This window comes from Rhopilema esculentum, chromosome 4 (genome assembly GCF_057945365.1).
Source record: "Rhopilema esculentum isolate cy_ngs chromosome 4, ASM5794536v1, whole genome shotgun sequence".
Lineage (NCBI taxonomy): Eukaryota > Metazoa > Cnidaria > Scyphozoa > Rhizostomeae > Rhizostomatidae > Rhopilema > Rhopilema esculentum.
Genome location: NC_142818.1, coordinates 13,449,418 through 13,473,306, shown reverse-complemented (window position 1 = coordinate 13,473,306; position 23,889 = coordinate 13,449,418). Strand labels below are relative to the sequence as shown.

Sequence of the window (23,889 nt, the reverse complement as noted above, 5' to 3'; positions counted from 1 at the left end):
TATGTTGATCATTTTTCATTTTATTTTTTTTCATTTTATAATATTTATACAGGTTAAAGGTTCATACATATGTTTTTCAACCTGACCTGTTTAAAAGAATAAAATAAGAGCTAAAAACTATGTTAAAATACTAGTAACAAAAGAAATTTACCAATCAAACCTAATTTACAATATCTAATAATACTAAGGCTATAAAAAGTGAACGTAAAGATGAAATAAAAGTTGTCCCCGACTATAGTTGTTCTTTGAAGGTTTTCAGGGAGGGGGCCAATTTGGTAATGCCTGTTTTATTCTGATATTGTAATGCCTGTTTTATTCGCTCGATAAAGAGGGCAGTGGGATTCATTTACCTCAGTTTCAGATTCGTCAGTTGTTAAAGAAAACTGGGCGGCCAGTCGGATTTCTCTTGCGTAAAGGCAGAAGAAGGCATTTGCAGTTGGCTTTTGAACAAAAAATTCTTATTGCATTGTCTATAGAAAGATATAAGTTATCCGTTACAGGATAAATGCGTCTTTTCAGAGAGTTGTCCCTTTATAGAAACTGACCAACCTTGGCTATAGCTTGGGGATATGACTGTCAAAATGATTTGCATTGTGCCACTGCTGCAAAAAATACAATTATTTAATTCAAATTTGTAGACATGTTTATGTCCCCGATCCATTGTTTTAAGTCTTCACTACAGTACAGTGTACACCAATGTAAAAAGAAGAGATAAGTTTTCGCTAAGCCAATTCTCTTTTTTAACCAAATAACAAATAATTGATCAACTGTATTCTTTAGGAAAAAACAAAATATTAAAAACAATAATGGACCTTAAAGGTCTAATGCAACTACGAGATTTAATCTCACTAAATGCAAAATAAATGTTCAGTTTTCGACATATTTAATCCACATAATATACCTATTTGCCCAGGTGCTCCTCGATGTTTGAGGCCAATTTCTTTTGAATTTGGCCGAAGTATTAAGGAATCAGCCTCAACTGTCCTTGTGATTTTAATAAGGAAGGCAGGGACATAATCGAGGATGTACGCAGGTTGCAAACTTGCGATTGTAAGCTAGGGGTCTGGGTACCAATTTGGCTCGTTTGTTTCGTGGCAGCATGTTTTATATGAAAGTGTCTCTCCTGGCATATTTACTCCCAAGGGTCTGCCCAACAAACAATAGAATGATTGAAAAACGTGATTTTCGATAGGTTTAGCAGTCTCATAGCACAAATTATTTTAGTATTAGCTGGTTTTTATTTATAGATGACATTGGGGTAATACCTGCATTTGGTATAGTGCCCCGAGTTTGAGTGGGGGTAATGCAACGGATATAAAAGGGAATTAGCAAGGTGTGTAATTGGTAGAAGTTTTAGATATGCCGGTGTATTACGAATGCACCTGTCATAGAAGGATGGACTGTAGTTGTTTGGTGTTGAGCCTTGGAAAAGCTTCCCATAACCCTGACGATTTTATTAATTTCAAGCAAATAGCTTTTAATTTTGTTTTTGTCCCTTGATATTAGTTAACTGCCAACCAAGTGTGCGGCCATTCCCTACCGCCATTAGAGATCTTGTAACATCTTTGCCCCACGCTCCATATGAAGTGTTGAGAAATTGCTATTTTCTGTGGTCAAGCTCCTTTTTTATATCTTCTTTATGGTCAAGCTTCCAAATGTGAACAGAGACAATTAATTTTAATTGAAGATCTCTGTTGGCTGCTTTGGAAGCTGAATATATTCCCACTGTCTGTTATACATAACGTCCATTGGAAATTGGCTGACTCCTTTCCGTATAACTTTCTCTAGATGTAGCAAAGTAAACCTTGAGGCCTCCACGCTGTCTTTTGTAAGTTCTTTTTGCTGGGCACAAAAGTGTCATTTTCCGCGTGTCAATTGGCAAAAGTTTGAAATAGCGTAACAATGCAAGTAACGGTATGAATGCAATTGAAACCAGCGTCAACATGGCACCAATGAAAACGGCCCACGGTGGGTATGGCTTGTGCTTCATGACTCCCTGTGAAGAAGCAAGAGAGTCAGTCACACGAAGTTTGGTTCTTTCACTACAAAACTGATTTAAATAGGCAAAAATAGTCAACTGGGTCAACTTTTGAAAGAAATGGGACATTTTAGGTAAGAAGCTCACCTCGTTTTTGTCCCAAACTTCATAGGTAGGTTTATGTTTTGACAGCGACAAGATGCTGAACAGAAGCACGATTATAATGGTCAAGGGTGAAATGACCTTCCAGCACCACATCCAGATTACTCGAGGCCTCTTGTTAGTCATGTACTCAATGTCATCGCAAAACCTTCAATAACACAAAAATTACGTTTTCATTTTGCAACCACATCGCTGTTGAAAGTTTGTTGTAAGTCGTTTAAAACAAGCAAACCTGATTAGAATTTTCTTATTTGAGGGAAAGAGGGAAATGTGATTCGGTGTAATCGCTACAGATTGAGAAATGGTCACTGAGACAAAGACATGTCAGTATGGTTTGAGGGACGTCTTGCATAAGAGGCTCCGCTTGATGAGCCACCTTAGTTCCCGTGCCATCTACGAAATTCAATTGACACACACCTCCCACATGACTCGGTACTAGCTCCTCGATTTTTACATTAGAGCAAGACGATGATAAAAACATTCAAACATAATTATCAATTTTGGCAGATTGAGATGGAGGAAAATTGTTTTAGTAGAAAATGTTGCCGATCACAAATGTTTTTGGATAACGATTTGAAAACATTTGATTGTTTGCAAACATTTGGGACAAAAAAACCACGTCTCTGTAGAAGCTAAGAAGAAAGCTTAAGGTTTATAACCTCAAGGCAGCTAGCAATAGCATTCTTGCTTGTGTTTTTGAAAGAAACATTTTTTCCCTATGAATTGACAACTAATTGCGGTAAGAAAGGTTAATCGTTTGTTGACCCGCTGCTTTTATGTAATCCTTACTCGGCTTTCGCATCAACACCACTGTCATCAGTGATTACGGTGACCAATCTTTCGTCTTTGTCTGGATAAATTTCCCATCATCAACTATCGTCATCCTCAGCAATGATCAACAATTAATCATATCTTTCATTCATTATCTATCAGTCATTACCATCATCAAACAATCGTCTTTAATCAATTCCTATCAATCAAACAAATCACCAAAAATCATCTATCTTTATCATCAATCGGCCACCATCATTACTAAACAGAGAACAAGCCTTTTTATGAAATGCTCTTATAGTTAGAAAGAGAAAAATGGCTAATAGCACCTCTCTTCTGCTTGAAAAAGAAAATGAAACTGGGGACAAACCTTGCCATTCCGTAAATATACGACAACGAGAGGCATTCTACCAGGGCAATAACTAGCAATGGTATTCCACTGCAGTGATTGTCGATCAGTTGCAGCCAATAATTACCAGAATTCTGCACCATACTAAATCCGAGAATATACAAAATCAAGCATATGATACCTGAAATGATAAAAACTGCATTTAGAAACTTCAAAAGAAGAAAATGAATCATTTTAATGTTACGCTTTTGCATATGGCAACTTCTACTTCACTTGACCGGAGATTCAACTTCCTTTTTGCCAGAGATTGGCATGAAAACTTGGAAACTTTGCGCTATACTGGAAAGTACGTTATGTCAGACACCAAAAGTATGTTGCGAAATTTCTCTGTTTTGCCCCGCGCTCGGATACTTTTATGAAAGGTTAATTTTATTTCCCTTTAGATTAAAACAATGCATTTTCTGGAAAGCTTTTAAAGTCACCCAGAAAAAATGCAGCTTCAGAGAAATAGATCGACTATTAAAGGAAGGCAGCGTTAAAGTGGACTGGTGCCGAATCGGCTGACAGCTGCTATTGCTGTTAACAACTCATATTATATGATAATATTCAACTCGTAAGTTTTGCGAATTGAAATTGAAAATCACATCAGAAGAAAAAGATTAAAATTATTTGTATTATGTTTGGTTGGCACGAGGAAGGAATCAAGAAGACGCACCAGTTAGAACTTCGATTCGCAAATTTGGAAACCACTTAGCATCCAAAATAGGAGTGACGACGCCTTCAAGCATTCCAAACTGAGTGTCAATGCCCAGTGTTATTAGCATTAAAAAGAACAGTATGGACCAGATTTGAGCATTCGGCATTGTATTTATGGCCTCAGTAAATGTGATGAATGCCAAGCCAGTAAGTGCTGGTGAGGTCTGAAATAGAAACATAAAAATGTTGAAGAAGTCAGATGATAGAGAATACTGAGTCGGCCAACAATAAGGGACAGTTTAGGAAGAGGTGCATGCTAATAACATTGTTCTCGGCAAACAATGTAACTAAGAGCTAAAGTATCTAGGCAGCAATGCGGCTGTTGAAGTTGCTCATAAGCGTTGATACAACAATTCCTTGCAGAGTCTGTTTACCAAAATACGTCGAATTATTTTCAAAACATGATAGATACCATAGGGACGTTTTAAGACGTAAAAAATTCCGAGAACAACTTAAGAAAGAATAAAAAGGAAAAAGTCTTGATCTAAACAACAATAAAGAACAAAAAAGGATGATGAAGAGCAGCAAAGAAAGACTTTTGCTAACATTTTTCCTTTATCGGATGTCGTCTATTTTTCTATATGCTTAAAATTTTCTGTCTTCCCTTTTTTCTCCTTCTAGGTATATTTTTGAAACCTTAGCAATGTATTTGGCATTTTGATGTTTAAGGTTTATTTGCATACATAACAAGGCAAAACAGTTAAGGTTAATAAGTACAGGTTGTTGACTGTATGAATTGTTGGTTATTAGGAATTTATGAATTAGTGAATGTCAAAAGAATTAGCTATGGATACTGACCTTCGTTTTAAGAAACTTCTTTTTATCACAGTTAGCTATAGTTACGTTAAGGAGCCTTGTCATGTTGACGTCTACCCAACTAGTGTCCATCTCTGCAAACTCGTAATTTTCGTAGGTGTAAGAAGTCCCGAAACGGTAGTTTGACTCGTTCAAAAGCAACTGCAACGTCTGTTTTTGTCCCGCTAGGCATTCATCGACTTTGATTTGCGCTCGATACCCAATGAAACAAAATATGACGACGCTTGCGTAGATGCTCACTCCGGCGTCGATGACGCAGATGAGTATGGCGTCTCTGGTTGTGTCGTTCTTCAATGAATTGTAACTTGCAAAGCAGATTAGAGAACCATAGGCCACCCCGAGGGAGTAGAATGTCTGGGAGGCTGCCGAAAGCCATACCTCAGGCTCTTGTAACCTCGAAAACTGTAATAAATGTAGCAATCAGTTAAATCTGGTGGCAAATCAAATTGTATAAACGTACTTAATATCCTAAATTAGCGTCTCTCGACATTATCATATTTATTTCTCATAATCACACAATGACCTTTTCTGCTATTTTCACAATTCTATATCTACTCATGAACGTAGTACTGAAACATTTCTTGTGTCAATAAGCGATTACTAGCTTTAAAACTTTGTGAAAATATTGCCATTTACAAATCTTAAACATTGAAGATAAACAGACGCGCGTTTTAGCTTCCAATTATTTTTATGATTACTATTATTATGAATTTATTCACAGAAGGTAGGAAAAATGTATAACAGCAAAAGCTAAAAGCCAATTTAAGCCTACTTGATTTAAATAAAGCTATAGAATGACAAAATAAAGATAATTCTATACAATTTTTTGTTTGTTTGGTGATATAAAAGATTACAGTTATTAATCAATAAAACCAACAGTTGCTACATAACTTCTAAAATCCTTCGATTGCATGTGCGTCTGTCCATTTCCTTTATCTTTCTTTTGAATTAATTTATAGTTCGAGAGCTTTTCTATGCGTGGGGTATGGTATTCCATAATTTATACCATAAAATGAGACTGTTTCTATGCCATATGCTTTCGTTTGATTTTTTTGTAGCTTAGTTCTTTTCTGCCAATAGGAATTGCAGGCTCTGTACTATATAGGTACTGAAGCGTTCTTATGCACTAAAGTATCGAAATCTGAAGATTACTCCTATACATTATTGTAGAGCCTTATTATGTATGCGTTTAATCTTTCTATTCGTGTTTCTGTCACGATTCATCCTAATTCGAGAACAGTACCAAAACTGTGATATTATGAAGGCTCTTTCAATTTTTTGGCTAGCCTTTTTGCAAGAAATGGTGATATGAAGTTTAATTTATTATCTAATATAATACCAATTCAATATGTAATATTGAATGTTGAAGGTTAAGGATAAATTCTTACTTCTGGGATGAAGAGTAGAGTGAGACCCTCTTGAAATCCTTTTAAATGAACTCCTCGGAAGAACATTATTGCCAAAATAAACAACGGCAAAATTGCAGTGACGTAGACAACCTGGATAAAAAGAAATGAAGTAGATGACTGTGCTAGAAAACTGCTACGATAGAACATGATCTAGAGCAGGAATTTTCAATAACATGCAATTTTTAACAAGATCTTATTTTGCTGAGTAGCTGCGAGATAAATTTTTTTTAAAAATATTATTAATTTAAATTGCATTTAGAGGTTAAGAAGGACTTTCTTTGGTGAACTACTTGGACATCGGTTGAACAGTTTGATATTTTTCAAGCCTGAAAACCCTTAATGCTAAAAAACAAAACTTATAAATCTAGTTAGAATCCAAATTTTTATTTTTGGTTTCGAATGATAATGATAACACACTGTTTTTGATTAAATTTTGTAATACCTTTCCAGTTGACTTTATGCCGCGAATCATGCAAAACCAACACAAAAACCACACAGCTAACAGACTCAAACTAACAGTCCAGTTCATTTTGCCTGCGTCATCGATTGAACTCGAGATGTCGAGTGTGGATCGATACCAAAAATACAGTGTTGGACTGCTTTTTTCACATTCTTCCACCACTTCTTGGAGAGTTTCATTTCCTGCAAAAAGGCCCATAATTTTATCACATGTACAAAATTTCATCCTTTGTCCATACTTTTATCATTTTGCAAGGTGCTTAGTTCAACATTGATGTTTAGCTAGCGAGTCATGTTAGGTGGAAATATCAGTGAGATAATTAATGGATAAAGGGGGCAACACAAAAATAACCAGTGCAGATCATTTCAGAGAATCTGAAAAGGTATTTGATTAAATTATTTTCGAGACCAAGGAATGATGATTTGTAGGGAAATATGCCATATACAAAGTTCTATGCTAAAATAAGTTTACACTAAAGCTCAGATAGCGTTAACCTTTCTCCGGCCTTGGAACTAAATCATCCAAAATATCCTTAAAAAGCCAAAATAGGGCGTCACATGGATGCGGTTGCTAAATATACTTTGTTTTAATGACCTTCTTATACAGTCAGTGGCTCTGCAGTTTTCACATTTGGCGGACCCACCACCACTTTTGACCGAAACACTACCATTCACCAGATTCACCCTCGCCTGCAGGTTCAAGAACAGTCAGGATACTAATAGCAATATTTTGAATCAGGCTGCCATTAGGAAACTACTAGGTATGGCTGTATTTCGAAGTGCTCTTGCGAATAAACAGGCACTTGGTTAACAATGGTGTCTAGTTATTAGTGAAACGTACCTCTGCGTACTGTTTGATTGGGGCACTGCGACCAGGGCAACGGGTCTTTGAAAGAATTGACAAAGTATATGAGGCACCAAGCAAGAATCACGTTGTAATACAAGCAGACTAGAAAACAAACAATTGCCGAGGCAACCCCAACACCATCGAGGTAAGGAGAAATCGCATGCCACACTCCAGTAGAGCCTTTGCGCAGGCGCTGTCCAATGCACAATTCCATGTAGTACAATGGAATCCCTTCTGCTATGAGCATTATGAAGTAGGGGATCAAAAACGAGGCTGAAAACGAAATAAAACTGTCATCATTGCTTAAATCTTGCTGAAATTTATTCAGCCAATCTAAGTAATGATGGCGGACAACTTGCCAAAGAAATATGTTGATGCTGATATATAATTTGTCATTAGTTGATCCAATACTGCCAGCTTCGATGACATGTTGTTCCTTACAAGCAAATAAGTTCTGTGAACCTCCCCTTATTTTATTGTTGATTCAAAATGTAATCATTTACTAGAATAAAACTTTCAAACTTCGTAATGCACCCAAAAGCAAAATATCGCTTAGTGTAAAACATTCTTGCTACATATGTCGAAAAATTGTTTAAGACTTTCGATACTTTACCTCCACCATTCTGCTGACACAATGAAGGAAACTTCCAGACATTTCCTAGTCCAATTGTATAGCCTATTAAAGTCAATAGAAAATCCGCCCTTCCAGTCCATCGCGGTCTTGCATAACTGGTCGCACTGTGGCACTCGTTAATTGGTGATTGATCGTACATGGCGTCATGTTGACCGTTCGCCGACCCTTCACCGTCAGATGAAAAATTGCAGTCGGTTGTGTTCGTACCAGCTGAGGTGCTAGTCGAGTTTGGAGGTATATCTGTGCTTTGGAGATCAAAAGGAACAGATTGGTACTCAAACTCAACATCGTTTTGTTGGTATGGCTCCGTCAGTTCAAAATCAGTCCTGCAAAACAAGGTCAGCTGTAATTCTTTATCGCCGTTTGCAAACTTAGCAGTGCTGTGTTTATATATTAAACTTCAAACTTATCTGATACAATCCAGAACGTCTTGCTTTGCCACTAATCTAAAGCTACTATAGATGAGAAGAGACAACAAAGCTACTATAAAAACCTTTAGAATAAGCCATCCTTAAAATGTGTTTGAATTATTGTCAGTCGTGAAGCTGTTTATATATTTGCTACGTTCTCAAACTCAGACTATCTTCGCATTGTAAGTAAGGGCAGAGAAGAATTTGTATCAACATCATGTGTCAATGGAGAGGGAGCCAGTAAATGCATTAAGCGTTTCTGATGATTAAATTCAGCGTGAAAAGTGGATAAGCCACCCAAGGCTTCCATGTCCTTCACACCAAATCGCATTCATATGAAATCGTCATTGCATACTGTGTCTTAACTCATAATGCTAATTAAGTCATGCGAATATATACCATCTGTTCTATAAAACCGTTTTGTATTGTTTTCTAAAGCATCCTTTATAGTTCGTATACCCAGTCTTTTTATTTTGTGATAATCTGTGAACTTGTGCACTTACTATTGCATACCTTTCTCTAGTGCCTTTTATCTTATTGAAAAGAATGCTTCGATATATTTCTGATTTCATAGATACAGTATTTTTAGACAATCAGCAGGGCCTAGTGTCTCATATGACCGACTTAATAATGCTGAAAATACTTTTGATTGTATGACGCAGAATCATTATTGCAGGAGAATTATTTAATATCAAAAACGTACCCTCTGTGTTGACTCATGTCCTCTGTCTTCTCTATAATACTATCTGATAGTTTGCGTTATTTCAAAATCTAGGAGGAAAAAGCCATTATGTTACATTCAACAAATAGATAGAAGCTCAACCTAAACATTACGTAATGAATAACGTTATTTTAACGTGCAATGCATCAACTTTATATCTTTGTTACTTTTGAATGAGCCAAACGGTGGAATAAGAGTTGCCCATGGAAATTAAGAAGTGTGGGCCCTTCAGAAAAACCCGTGAAAATGTAGGCTGTCTTCCGATTCTTGGGATCTTGCGATTCAGAGTGGTACTGTATGCCGGAGTTCATGTTTCTATACGTTAGTTACAAGTTTTCACTTGCCAAATTTTCGCTATCTTTTCCACTCGGTAACTCGACACGAAGTGAAAATCTTTCCTAGACAAGTACTGAACAAGGCCACAATGATTCTGAGATCATGAAAGATCTGGAAAGTGAAATCAGGTACAAGAAAGAATTTTTGCTTGAAAATATTATTTGCCTTGTACCATTTAAGCTGATAAATGATAGTCTCCAAATAGGTTCACGTTGACTGTTGCACGTTGACTGTTTCACATTGAATGTTGCACGTTGATTGTTTCACGTTGAATGTTGCACGTTGAATGTTGCACGTTGAGTGTTGCACGTTGAATGTTGCACGTTGAATGCTTCACGTGGACAGATATGCTCTTTGAAGAATATTGCTATAATTCTTTTAATGACCAGACAATTGGATGATGTTCAAAATAAATGGCTTTTGACCACCTGTGAAATTGCTTATTGTACTGCCCATGATATCACATTGTCTTGAGACATGAAATGTATAATTCTTTAAATATCATGCATTGGATATTTCGAGCGAATCCGTATACTTCTTTGCTACTGTCAATGTGTATTCATGCGGAGCGACAAAGGAGTGAAGTATATAATTATATATATAAACTCAGAAAATTTAACCCTGGCATTAAAAGCATTAAGGTCAGCGAGGTAAGAGATTATCAACTTTAGCAAACGAGGCAAAGAAATGTAGCCAGGTTGAATACTTAAAAGTTCGGTTGTTCTGTTGTCAACCCTCTTCAAATCGCATTTCTTAAGAAGAAGTGAAGCTGTAATTCAAAACCGAGATATATTTACATGAGTCCATGTGTATACATGTGTATATGCTCATTTTAAAGACTCCCGTGAAGTATACATATCAATTATGGTCTACCATATTGGCTGAGATTCTAAAAAAACTCAAATGAAACCAATTATCGCTAGTCTTGATCATACTGAACGCGGCAGGGTCTTTTGTCTCTGCCTATTACAGTAACGATGGCAATACAGCCTGTAGATTTTTGTGCTACTGTATCATGTAATTTAGGGATTCGAATTTCTATAGAAAGATGTTACACAATCTTATTTCATTGTTTTTCAAATTGGAAACTTTATTACTCTTTGGTCCAACTAAGAAAAGAACTGTTGTTTTGAATTTCTTTCAAATCCTCAACTATGCTTATTACTTTAATCTTTTTTCATTCCTTTCAAAATCGTCCATCTTCAGTTTTAATTAAGCTGGGCTTTAGTTTCAGATTCGCTGTCTTTTAATAAAATACCTAATTATCCGCTGGAAGCACAGAATTGCGCTTGAAAACGGCCAACTTGTGGTTCTATTAGGTGAACCTAGAGCGCGTAAATTAAAGTCGGCTACGTGAGCACAATAACATTGTTTGGAACCAACTGTCAGCCACAACAGGTTCACTTTGACATTGTTTTCGCTTTTTCTACTTTGATGTTGAATTCATGTTGCAGCATGTTCTCAATTCATCTTTATAATCCTTCTTCTATGTCCTTCTTCCATATCCTTCTTCTATATCCTTCTTCTATATCTTTAGGATCTCTTAAACCAAAACACTGCACTTAGGCAAAAAGAATAGTTTCTGTTGAATGAAGTATGATAAAGAAAATTTTTGAGATGACAAGGTTTCAGTGAGTCAAATCCGGTAGTCAAAAACAACCGGGGGTTCACATAATGTTAAAGTACAATAGAGCTGCAGCTATGTTCATTGTCTATAATAAATCTTAATTTTTTTCAAGTAGCCAAAAGTCTTGTTTCTCCTTTGCATTTACTCTTTTACAGAAATAATACAATTTTGAGCATTACCAGGTCTTTTATATCCTTAGGAGTGTCGGGACTAGGCGTATGCGTCACGCTTCAGTCTTTTCGCGCCATTTCGCCATACTGGTAGCAAAGGCAGAAGGTTAGTTATCTCTTTTGGCCCCAAAAAACTTGTTCTTTCTTGTTGTTTTAAATATAAGCGATTTCTTAAACAATTGATGCTGATTTGAAGAAAAGCAATAATTGATCCCAAACTCCCATCATATTTGTCCGTCGACGGTTGCATTTTGTGACAGTACAGAAGAAATGTTCTAGATTTGGATAACCCTTATACCATCGCCATGCAGCATAATTTGAATGTTTTCAAGATATCAAATTAGAAATATTCATGATATATCTATTTTACCGCATCAGCTCTTTTTAATATTTTGGATCAAATTGGATATTTTGACCACGCTAGCAATGTATCATCATTGCCTTCTTAGCTGTTGATAAGAAGAAAAATGTATCATTCATTCATGATAAAAAAGGGGTTGTTACTCTGCATTGGTCCCCAGGAAGGCTGTCATTTTTACTACGGAATCTGTAAATTATGCAAGAGTCAGTTGGTACTTTCACACAGCTTTATTATTCATACATCGTGTTATGAATATTTTAGCATATCTAAGCATACGTTTTATCCTCATCGGATTCATGATTTCATTTAAAAGTTGTAACAGAACAAATGTTGCATTCCCCAATGCAAAGTTCTTCGATGTTTTAAAATCTTGCTATAATCATTTAGGGTAATGATCAAATTGTGTATAAAAACGTCATACTGTCCATGAAAGATTTAGTCTTCACTCTCTCTTTCCATGGATGAGTATTTATGTCAATCAAGGGGATTCGCTCGACGTATTTATAAATATCTTCAACATACGCTTTCTAGTTTCATCAGGTGAAAGCGACAACAATCGAATGTTGACAGTCGATCTGGAATGACAGCTGACTTTTTGAATTACATCTTTAGGTTAAGAAGCCTCTTCAGTTCTGAATTAAATTAGCAAGAAACAAGAAGTTCTTGATATTTATTCTTCATAATTCAAGCATACACAGCCACAGCCTCTCAACAATATCATTTGCAATTACTATTGAAGTAAGAACGAAGAAGAAATTTTGATATAAAAGAACTCTTTTTATAAGAGAAATTGTTGCCAAATTCCTGGTCGGAAAGTTCTGTAAACAGTTTTGAATTCAAGACCAGCTGCTTTGCTGTGCTGCATAGTGCTATCTAGCTTTTGTACCGAGGCCATTTTTCTGAGTTGCGACTAACGGGTTGCAGAAGGTGCTTGTGAAAAAGGGATTTCATTGTGTTTGTCATTTACTTCCAAAAAATCTATAAAATCTGAATAATATCAAGCATACTTGATACATACACGTCTTCAAAGTGATTCCTTGAAGAGCCTCCTTTCAACTCAAAGCCTTTGTTGGATTTTTCTTCTGTCGATATCAACGCAGCCAGAAATCAATTCAAAAATACTTAGTTCTAACAAGGCAATTCGATGTAATGTCAACTCGCTAGCATTGCGCATTCGATTGCCAAGTCTTCTCCGCTAACGATGTTTAGGTTTATTCATGTGCTAATACGTGTGTGTTCTCTTTGCCGTCTCTTTGCCGTCTCTTTGCCGTCTCTTTGCCGTCTCTTTGCGAGCTGCCGATGTTTCAACTGTATCCTACTCACCAATGACTGTTATTTTCTTTCAAACGTTGGCATAGCAGGTGGATCTAGATTGTGTTTGAGATAGCTTGTAAACTTTGTTTATGTTTTCTATAATGTTCCATAATGACTTTTTTAAATTATTAAAGCTTTCAATAGATTGATTTCAATGCTTAACAACATCACAAAGAAAAGTAGATTGAAAAAACCTTTGACTGCGAGGTCGACAAAGTCCTACATCTATAACAGCTTAAGACTGACCAGTGGGGCTCCTGATTGGATGTTTCGGCCTTACCACAATTCTATCGAATGGCAATTACAGAATAAATGATTTATTGCCTATTGATGTGACTGGTGTTTCGTGTACCATCCACAGTATACAGTAACCACTAATGGCCCGCTTAAAGCCCAGGAATAAATACACGATTCTGACATTTATAAACAACTTACAAGCTAAACATTCAGTGACGCTTGGGCCCATTGCCGGGTCCTTTCATTTCCCTAATTTACATTTATTTTTAAAGAGCAGGAAAAGTTTCGCTCTTGCAATCATAGGAGCAGATGCTACGTCTTTTCAATGTAAAACTGACTTGGTTTCTACAGGTTTGCTTGAAACTTCTTAATTATCAAATAAAGTATATTGTTGTTTGCCAGTGTTGTTGCATTAGAATTGTTTGCCATATGAATTACTGTTGAACAAATGGGTTCCTATTCAAGTAACATTTCGTCGAATGTGAAGATCACAAGCAGGCCTGCTGAAGACTTTATGGATATGTACTTTTAGCATGCATAACAATTAAGTTACCTTCATTTTGAAAAAGAGTTCTCTGTTGATATGTCTTATCAAGAATAGTTATAGTTTCTTGCAATTACGATATCGGACAATATTAATTAATCGTTTTTGCAAACAATTTTTTTGTGGCACAAAATTTAGAAAAGGCTTTGAAAACACACTTTATATAAGAATATAGGAATGTTAAGGCTGAAAATTTCTGAAATTTAAGAATAATGCAAAGCTCAAGCCTTGTCAGAATCAAATATTTTGCTTGTTCAAGACAAATGCGAGTTTCACGCTACTTGATTGAAATAGACGCATCCGGCCTCGGAGCCATATAATGCGACTCAGTTACATTTTGTGTCAGGGGCGGATTCAGGGTGTCGCACAGGTCACACGGAAGACCGTCAGGTTTTCAGAATTTAGTTTTAGTCTTCAGACATTGAAATAAGGCAATCATGTTTACCACAATCTTTTATTCTGTATCCGCCCCTGTGTTGTGTTGCGTAAGAACAATTTAAAAGAAGGCTCAAATTAAAAAATTAAAAATATGGAGGCTCAGCAAAAAATTAGATATTTTGTAAAAAGTTGTGTAATTGTATTTGCTTAATCTGTGACCTTACGATGATATCAAGCAGTAATATGTCGTTTAGTACAAAATATGTTAGGTAGAGTCATGACAAACCAAAAAGGAATCAAGGTCTTGATATCTTTATTTTTTGTCTAAAATAGCTAAAATGTAGGCAGCACTGATCGGAAGAAATGTAAAGATATTCAAAGACACTATTACAACAGAGAAGAATTATAGTAAGAGTTGGAGATGGATTCAATCAAAAACTAAGAACCAAATGGTCTTCCTTTCACATTCATACAATTGCATCAATATGCAGTATGCCGTGATGAATTATGCATTTCCTGTATCAATATCTCAGTATTATAAACAGCAAGCAACAGAACAAGAGATAAAAGAAAGAAATACGATACGATGTTCCATTGGTTTCATCACATAGTGGAAGGAGGCATTGTTAAAGAGAAGCGCGGACTACAGACCCATCTCTATAAACATTAAATTCGATTTTTGCTTCGTTTTCTTTATCTTTGAACTTCGTCATGGCTAAGATTGACAGTGAAAATGTTAATAACTTTTCTAGGACATTGCTATAATTATAAAGAAAGGCATGTGATTCTTAAGAATGACAGATGGTTATTTTTCAAACTACCAAAGCACTGGAAAAAAGGGCCAACAAAAATAGAGTCTTGCTTAGAGATCGTTGACTGCGTTGACCAAAGTTGTGGTAGAAAGACTAAAAAGACTAAAAAAGCCTGTAAATTACACACCCGGGACATAGAAAAATTGAGCCATTTCTAAAATATGATTTAAATTTAATTACTTTTTCCATCGTCAGTTTCTTAGAAAAGTCATAGTGCAAAATCATTGCGCGGTAATGGTTTTCTGGTCTGCTCTGACCTGCTTTGCAAATGATTTCCGAAGATCTACTATTAAACGAATTAAACTAGATGACAATTTCTCACAGCCTTTTCCTAACGAAATCAGCAGAGTAGATGAGCCATTGTTAAATCAAAAAGGGAAAAATCGGGGATAAAGAGGCGATCACACCGACCCTGGTCAGTATGTTTATAAGGCCTTTCAATTTTCTTACGATCAAAATCATAAGTTTCTGTGGGTCAGCACATTTCCAGTCAGAGAGTTTCTGATTAAATGGAAATTTTTCTTGAAATAGTTTAAATGACATAATACTATAAATCAAGTGGCTTTGGCAATAAATAAGATAACAAGACTAGAGACAGAGAAGTTTAAATCTAATTCAATCAAATAGCAAATCAAAGGATTTTTGCGAAAATACCATATTAAATAGACTGCCTTCCAAACTCTAGCCTTTATCTGCTTTGGATTTTAAACCCCAAAGTTCATCACCAAATATTTGTCCAGCCTCATGAATGAGGCCATCATTATGAATCCTCATTTAAGAAACATTCATGTGCCAAGCATAAAATGTTACAAGAATTTATCAAGCATAAGAAAATATTTCAAAGAATATATGCAACGTTTTTATTGGGAAAATGAACAAGCATTTATTCCAAGGTCTTTTGGCATTCAGAATGTTGCATCATATGCACATTTGCAGCAAAAATCGATGACCTTTTTTCTACCTTTCATAAAATATTCTCTGGGTGGAACATTCGTGGCTAATTCGAGAATAAGCCAATTAAAAAATAAAAACAATGATGGAACTGACTTAGCGAAAACCTCGCAACTCGTGCAGCAGCATCACAAAAGTCGAAATGTGTCGCCATGTTTGTTTAATCGGTAGAAATGTGGAACAGATAGCATTGTGCATCTATAAACTATTAGCAAACTATTGTAAATATTGACATGGATCTATCGATTCTAAGCTGCAATGGCTTGATTATCTTCAAAAGCACTCAAGCAACCAAACACATTATAGGTATTCATCATTTCAAGATTGATATGTCATTCGAAGAGCTCTTTGGAAATGCGAATAGGAGTTGTGTCTAATGCTTTGTACAGCTAAAGTTTTAATTACTGGTCTACTTAATTCAGTTATGTTCAGTCAACGCTTTCACTGAGCTTTTTTCAATCATTGCATTGAAAAAATAAGAAAAACACTAATAGCAGAACATCTCCAATAACATCTGGAGTCTATTTTCTTGTTTCATTGCAAAGAAAGGTTATTCTTTGCATCATAAGAATTCCAGAGATGAATTTACTTTTCATCAAAGCTTGAATCTTTTATAGAGCGAGTATCGGATGAGTATTCAGTCGCAAAAAGAAGCTTATATAGTACTTAGCCAACGGAGGTCAGACGTTTAGATGCTCAAACGAGATTAAGCTTTACTTTCATTCACTTGCAGCTTCTGTTGACGGAGAATCGTGTAATTTAATTCACGAAAGCCGTTAAATTCTAATGAGGTAGCATAGTTAAAGGTATACTGAGGATATCTCTGAATGTAAAGGCCAAGTGAAAACCATTAAAATTTTTTTGTCTAAATGAATTAAGAACCCTTGAATTTAGAACAATTAATCAAAATTCCTGAAGAAAGACGAAAGCATCAACAGATGAAATTGTCTTCAGAACGTTTGACAACATCTGCTTAAAGTAAACCACAGGGAAGCAGAACTATTGCAAGTTCAATTTGCAGAAAATTGCAGCAGCTTTCTAGAAGATTCCATTAAAAGGACCTGTTTCACTGTGGAGGTATATATCATAAAATATTCCCAAATATATTCAATTTGTCCCATTTAAGCTAGTTTGCGTTCTAAGATGCTATGTTGTGACAAAAATCAAACCGACTAGCCTCTTTCTAAGGAAGAAATGTGTGTAGTACTTTTGCATATATCAACGCTTTGTATCTTAACACATTATTTCAATTTTAAAATATGGGAATACCATCAAAACAAACAATTTTGATGGTGCAATCTTTGGGAGAAACAAGCAGAAACTTAACTTGACACAAAAATCATTCCTATTTCGTTATTTATGGCATCCTGATCTTTAGAGCAAGGATTTGTAGCGACTTGAGAAAAACATCAACTGTGTGCTATTCGGATCATCTACAAAGAAGATTAAAATTTAGACTGGCAGTATATTTGCACCTACATTCATTTCACTTACCTCAAATAATGCCGAACGCATTTCAAAAAACAATAAAATTTGCTGCCAACTCCTGACTTTCTGTATCGCTGCGATAGGCACGATTTAATTGCTGTTTGCCTCTTCACTTTGGGCTGATATTCTCAACTTCATCAACTTCGTCATTAACGCGTGAACTATAAACCTTCTATATGTCCAAAAGCTCTTTCATTCAAAAACATTCTGCGGGTCAACAAGGTCTACATAAGTTCATGTGATTTTCCCTGAGTTTGTTTTCAGCCAGCTAATTTTGAGCGACTTTGGAATTGTGTCTTTTAAATATTTTCGTTATCAGATCGCACCAACATTATTTGCATGAGAAATAAGCAGGTAGCAACCGCTACGAACAGGTGGTATATCCAAGTCAGTGGCTACCTTGGTAAAACTATTCATTATAAGTCTTTTCACATTATTCTATCTACAAGCGCAGAATTGCGCCCATGCATTATTAACCATTCCTGTTAAGTACGGCTTCAAGTGTGCAGTTCAGCTGCCCGTTTCAACGAGAGACTGGTACGAGTCCAAATAAAGCAGCACAAATGGCGCCTGCCTTGGTTTTCTTTACATTCTGCCTGTCAGTTCGAATGTAACGATCAACATAGTAAACAGCTGAAAATAAGCAGTGGAAAATGAAATATCGATTTTAGGCAAATAATAGAGCTGTCAAGCTTTATCGCTCTTTGCAATCAGTATTTAACAGGCCGACAAAGAGGAACTGGTATCATATAGAAATTAAACCCATTTCATCATCTCCAGCAATTATGTCCAGTGAATATCTCCAAGCAGTGCCGTCGGAATGGAATCTATATTAGGGGGAAGAGGGCTGCCCATTGTATTATGGAAATACAACACAGTTTGACATTTATTGGGGGGCTTCGTCCATCAAACAGTAAGTACATCGAAGGGATGTGCGAGATTCCTTCACTCATCATATACACTCGGGAAAAACAGGAATAAGCGCCAATTAATGTCCGTCCTTTGGGTAAAATTTGCGTACCAATTGTAAGCAAAAGGTTTCTTACCATATGGGATAACTGCTTGACAAAGGTCTTGTGATGCTCTGAAGGGCCTTGTCTCAGACAATCTTCCGAATCTGGCTCTGCACGGATGTTTTTTTGTGAATGACTTTTCTTGTGAATGACTTTTCTTGTGAATGGCTTTTCTTGTGAATGACTTTTCTTGTGAATGACTTTTCTTGTGAATCAATAATAATTATGAGGATTGTAAAAGATTATCTGAGCAGTTGAAAACGTTTATACATTTTCTTTCACACAGTTCTCTATAGATTAACCATGTTACCTTAATAGATATTCTGCTTAGATCTTAAGGAGCCATGCCTATGCATCGTACTTTTTTGCAAACAAGTTATCGTAAGTTTTAGCAATTTTTAGCCTCAATATTCACAAAATTGTCTAACGGATAAAAATTCAAACCCTGCAAATTTGCCGTAAATACGTAATGTGGTGCTATTACAATAGGACTGAAACTTCCTGAAAAATTCACTGCCGCGAGTTGTCCTGAAATGATAGGAAACGGACAGAAATATACTCCAATCGAGATCAATAACTGGCAGATTATGTAAAGACTCTATTTGATTATATACGAACGGACAAAAGGAAAAGCATAAATTAGTAAAATTACACTACAGTCCATTTAGGGAATGGCGTCAACATATCTAAGCAGAAAATCTAATAGTGGAAACAGCCAGTAAGGAGAAAACGGATGTAAATACGAATATACACAAGGTCTCTCTGACCTAACTGCATAATGTTAAGAAGAAACTACTGTAACTTCATTCTAAAAGTGTTTCCAAAGCTCACCATGACCTTTTCAATTAAGGCCTTACGTTCATTTTTTATTCATTCCTAGGTCGCATAGGATGCCAATTTAGCTGTATTTTAAGGCTGCATTTTACGAAAATATGTTCTTTTCCTAACATTTAACCTTTAGAAATAACAACTCGTTAGTCTTAAGGATATGGAATGAAACTATTTCAATTCAAATAATGCCCTGTTCACTTTTTGTCATCTTGTAATCTTAACATTTAAAGCATCGACCGTGATCATTACTACAAGCCAACAGTCTGAACAAATTATCATGTATTGAACAAAGAATGACATTAATCATTATATGTAAGAAAATAGTTTTAATGTCTATTGTAACCTAAACACAAGTTTAACAAGTTTTATAAATAATGTCAATTGTTTCACAGCTTACTAAATTCCAAAAGAACCTGTGTTTTCAAAAAGTATTGAAGTATAGGTCATAAAAAAATTCAAATTTTTACGAAATGAACTTTGCAAGGCTTTTAATCACTAAAAACTAAACAACACATATTTCCACAAAATTCTAAAAAGGTATTATTCATACTTTGAAGACTGGAAGTAGCCCAAAAACAACAACTGTAAAAATTTTGTAGGTTTTTGAAACATCAACTATGAGTTTTAAAAAAAACTTGCAAGAAGTTGCTGAAGATAGAAAGCTATTTCTTATTGGAATACCTAGAAAAGTTATTGAGGTATTGCAGCTGCAATTGTTGACTGCTTTGAAAGTGGAACTTTTGTCTGGCGCAAAGAGTTTTTCTGTCCAGGAACTGTGAAAAACAGGGTTGGTGACATCAATGACGAAAAAACATTTCTTTTTCTGGAACTTTGAAGGAATGGGCTTGAATCATTGACGAAAATGTTGATGTCATTGAAAAAAGCTCAACTTAGAATATTCTCATGTGAGATATAATTGTCAAGCCATCTTAGAACTAAATGTCATTTAACAACAAAAATTATTGCTATATGAAGTTCTTCTTGTGTTGAACAGTTAAGAATGTGGCTTGTGTAAATGTCTTAACTTTAATTTGATGACATTTTAAACTTCTTCATTCGTTCAGCAAACTATATTTGAATATCAATGGTTTGATATAGTTACTTTGTACAGAAAATTTATTGCCATGCAAATGCCAATTCAAACAATTGAATTTATTTGGCACAAGCTGGCAAGTGGTATCAAAATTGAAAAGTTGATGACATACTCCTAGTGTTTGATGCCTACTTCCAGTTTCAAAAATTAAATACTCAACTATGTATTATAATGTCTAGTTCTTTTTTCTAAAACTGGTTCACTGGTTAATAAGCTGCATTAATAATATATGGTAAATTTGCTAAATTTCATCAAACTTACGAGTTTGGTGGTGATAATGTGTCTAACAATTATTACAACTTTTTGCTTTAACATTTTAAAAGGAGCATTAGAAAGAAGCATCCAAAGATATTTTGGGTTAGAGAGTGAGGTTCACCCCCAGACACATGTTAGTAAGACTGCAATTTCTCAAGAATTCTCCCAGGAATATCCAATTTTTTTATCTCTTCCTCTGTCATATGCTCTTTGATAACAGCACTGGAAAATTCTTCTAATGTGGGGACTGCAAAAAAATCAAAAAATTTATTTTTAAAAAACAAGCCAACACTTGTTACATTCATCAGAACTAATAATGAAAATCTAGGTTAAATTCGTCTCTAGCAGTTTTCAAAATATGGAAATTATGGCACTGGATAGTACAGGAGTCAAAAGTCAATATCAATTTCCTATGAAACTACATTGTGCTTCACCTTAATATATTTTCCAACGGAACTCAATTTCAGTTTTAAACAGTGGAGCATTACACTAATATCTCAAATGAATAGTGGCATTTGTTTCTTAAAAATTACCATAATTCTAGACATCAAGCTTATTCTACAACTAAATTGATGTGATTTTCAAGATATGTCTCATTAAAGGTTTCATTAAGAATGAAATTTGTGAAAGTCATATAAAGATATCTTTTTTTTAGTAGGGCATTAGTAGTTTGAGGGTCTTAATGTTGATGACTTCAAGTCCGTAAAACAGAAGTAATGTTTATTCTTCAATACTTGTATGGTATAGATTTTGTATTTCTGAAGAGAAAATAGTGCTGGTTGTGTTGAACTTTTGTGCCATTCTCCCTAAAACCTCACAACTACACAACCAGTTTTAAATAGTTTATACTACTAACTATAATGGCCATCACAATAAAAACAACAACAGCAGACAGAAATAATCCAAAAATAAAAGCAATAATACAAACACATGAACTGCAAAAACATAATTTACAAAATGTTGTCAATTGAGATTATTCAGCTTTTCATAGTTGCCAACTTTTTGAAGTATGTTAAATGAGAATTTAGGTATCTGTTATCGGAAAAAGGTATCCCTAGATGGAAATATTTTACATAAAGCTTCCCTGATTTTTCTAACTTAAAGGATTTTAGGTTTAAAAAACAAGTGCCTAACTGCTAACAAGCAATCCTATTTAAAAAGAAAGAATGTGAAAGGGCTTTGAAATCTATGAGTCTCATGGCCGATTCACAAGACTTGGTAACTATGGCTTTTAATCTATTTATCTTTGCAAATAAAGGTTAAAAAAAATTTTGGTTTCAGAAAGAATAATGAAGAAAGTCTCATTGAAGTTACAAAAATTTCATAATGTACTGACATGATTTTGTCTGCACTGCTAATTAATTCTATAAGAAATGACCAAAAATGTGCTATTTTCTCAATACAGGAAAATTAAGTACATATGGGATTAGGACTATTTATTTTATTAAATTTTGTTGATCAATTCTATAAAAAAAATTTAAGGAGGGGGCGTCAAATACCAGGGTGTCAATTAGGTGATTTTTATATCAAATTAATGAAGTAATATTCTATCAGGAAATTACAACCATCTTATTTTTAGTCAGCATTCTGCAGCATGAAAAAATCTTCACTTGGATGGCTCTTCTGTTGTCAACTTGTTACTTGTGGTTGGCATGCAGGATTGCCAAAACTGGCCATTTATAAGTCCATATTTTTTTATCAATGTTTTTCTTAGCATGAACATTTATGGGTGCATTTGTGTAAATAATTTCCATTGGTATTTTTTTACTCATATGGTTCACAAGAAAGCTAATCAATATGATAACTCATCAACATTTGCTTCACTTAACATTCAAGACAAGGGGGATGGAGGGTCATCAATTTTACCAGATAAAAGAAAACTTAGGTGCTATTTCACCTACTGATTGATGATTTTACAGACAAACTAAGGATTTTGTGGACCATTTTGCTGATGCATCACCAAGTACTCAGGGCGTCCACCCTCTCTTGTTGCTAGCTACACCCTACCCATTGACTTGCTTACATGTGTATTACCTACCAGAAAAAATTCCTGAGCTTGGCAAATTTTGCATCACTCTGTGGACATTGCCATTGCCAGGTTCCACACATCATAAGGTTTGGATTCTTGGATAAAACTATTTAGTTTTATATAATTCAAGCATAATTGCACACTTTGATAACGGTACATGAAGGAAACCCTTTTATCTTTTCAGCCATATTGTGGTGATATTTCAAGGAATGTGAATGTTATTAATAGTGTTAACTTAATTACACCAAACCATTCAGGTTCAAAACATTTGAAATGACCATATGACATGTTGCTTTGTTTCAAAAAATTGATATTTACATATTTTACATAATTTCAATTTATCCACAAAAGTTGCTCACCTTCAACCTGAATAACTCTAATTTGTTTTGTGATTCCATAAAGGTCAACAACAGCAAAAACTTCCCCATATTCCACGGGGATTTCCGAAGCAAATGGTCCAAATTGAGTTCCATTTACAAAAAAGTAAAGAGATCCACTTGAAGTGACATGAATTCCAATCCTGCTGCCTATATCAGTAGGCTTAACATCATCGCCTGCTCGTAATAGCCTGTAATTAAGTTTCGAATTCTTGATAAATTTAGGGTCAGTACTCTTACAAGCAGCAGGGACACCACAAGCATCATCTCCAAAAGGCATATCTTCTGATGGTTTGATAGCAAATACCCATGAACAGCCTTTTCCCTCATTCATTTGGGCAAAATCAGGCAGCAGATATTGAGGCAAGGAATCCAGCTTTTTTGGATCGTGAGCGGTCACCCCACACCGAACATGTCCTGCCCATCCAACCTCTTGTTCCTCTATTTCGAATAAAAAAGTTTCTCCCGGAGCCAAAGGTCGATGAGAAAATGCGATAGCATTTGCAAAACTGCGAAACCGTCTTGCAACACGTCTGTTTTCAAGGATCTCAATATTGCTCCCGTGAGAGCGATGAAACGCAAAACCAACCATGCTTAGCTGCCAGCGAGCCACTCTTTCGAATATTTTTCACACGCAATGCCTTAAACATTTAGACTTTGTGAAGTTTTTAACTCTTGTCGATAAAAAATAATAAATATCAAGGTCGTTCGAATGAATAAATGAACAGATCTATCTTTCAACTGCTCCTCCGCAAGACTGA

At 35.3% G+C, this 23,889-nt stretch overlaps 2 protein-coding genes across 3 annotated transcripts; both read right to left on the bottom strand.

The window, feature by feature from the left end:
• Positions 1-725: 725 nt before the first annotated feature.
• Positions 726-18,969, bottom strand: LOC135691233 (sodium-dependent neutral amino acid transporter B(0)AT3). Of its 2 annotated transcripts, XM_065209043.2 has the most exons (12): positions 17,537-18,969; positions 12,825-13,173; positions 9,295-9,362; positions 8,161-8,507; positions 7,542-7,820; positions 6,684-6,883; positions 6,221-6,331; positions 4,815-5,234; positions 3,976-4,180; positions 3,282-3,441; positions 2,126-2,288; positions 726-1,996 (listed from the first exon to the last, which is right to left on the bottom strand). In XM_065209043.2, the coding sequence occupies exons 3-12, from the start codon at positions 9,309-9,311 to the stop codon at positions 1,733-1,735; spliced, it is 2,166 nt and encodes a 721-aa protein (XP_065065115.1). In that variant the 5' UTR covers positions 9,312-9,362; positions 12,825-13,173; positions 17,537-18,969; the 3' UTR covers positions 726-1,732. The 2 variants fall into 2 exon arrangements, with proteins under 2 accessions (XP_065065115.1, XP_065065114.1); XM_065209042.2 differs by lacking the exon at positions 12,825-13,173.
• A 138-nt stretch (positions 18,970-19,107) lies between these two features.
• On the bottom strand, positions 19,108-23,886 carry LOC135691237 (neuralized-like protein 2). The gene is made up of 2 exons (XM_065209047.2): positions 23,111-23,886; positions 19,108-20,969 (listed from the first exon to the last, which is right to left on the bottom strand). Exons 1-2 carry the CDS (start codon positions 23,718-23,720, stop codon positions 20,857-20,859), a joined length of 723 nt encoding a protein of 240 aa, XP_065065119.1. The 5' UTR covers positions 23,721-23,886; the 3' UTR covers positions 19,108-20,856.
• Between the last annotated feature and the right edge of the window lie 3 nt (positions 23,887-23,889).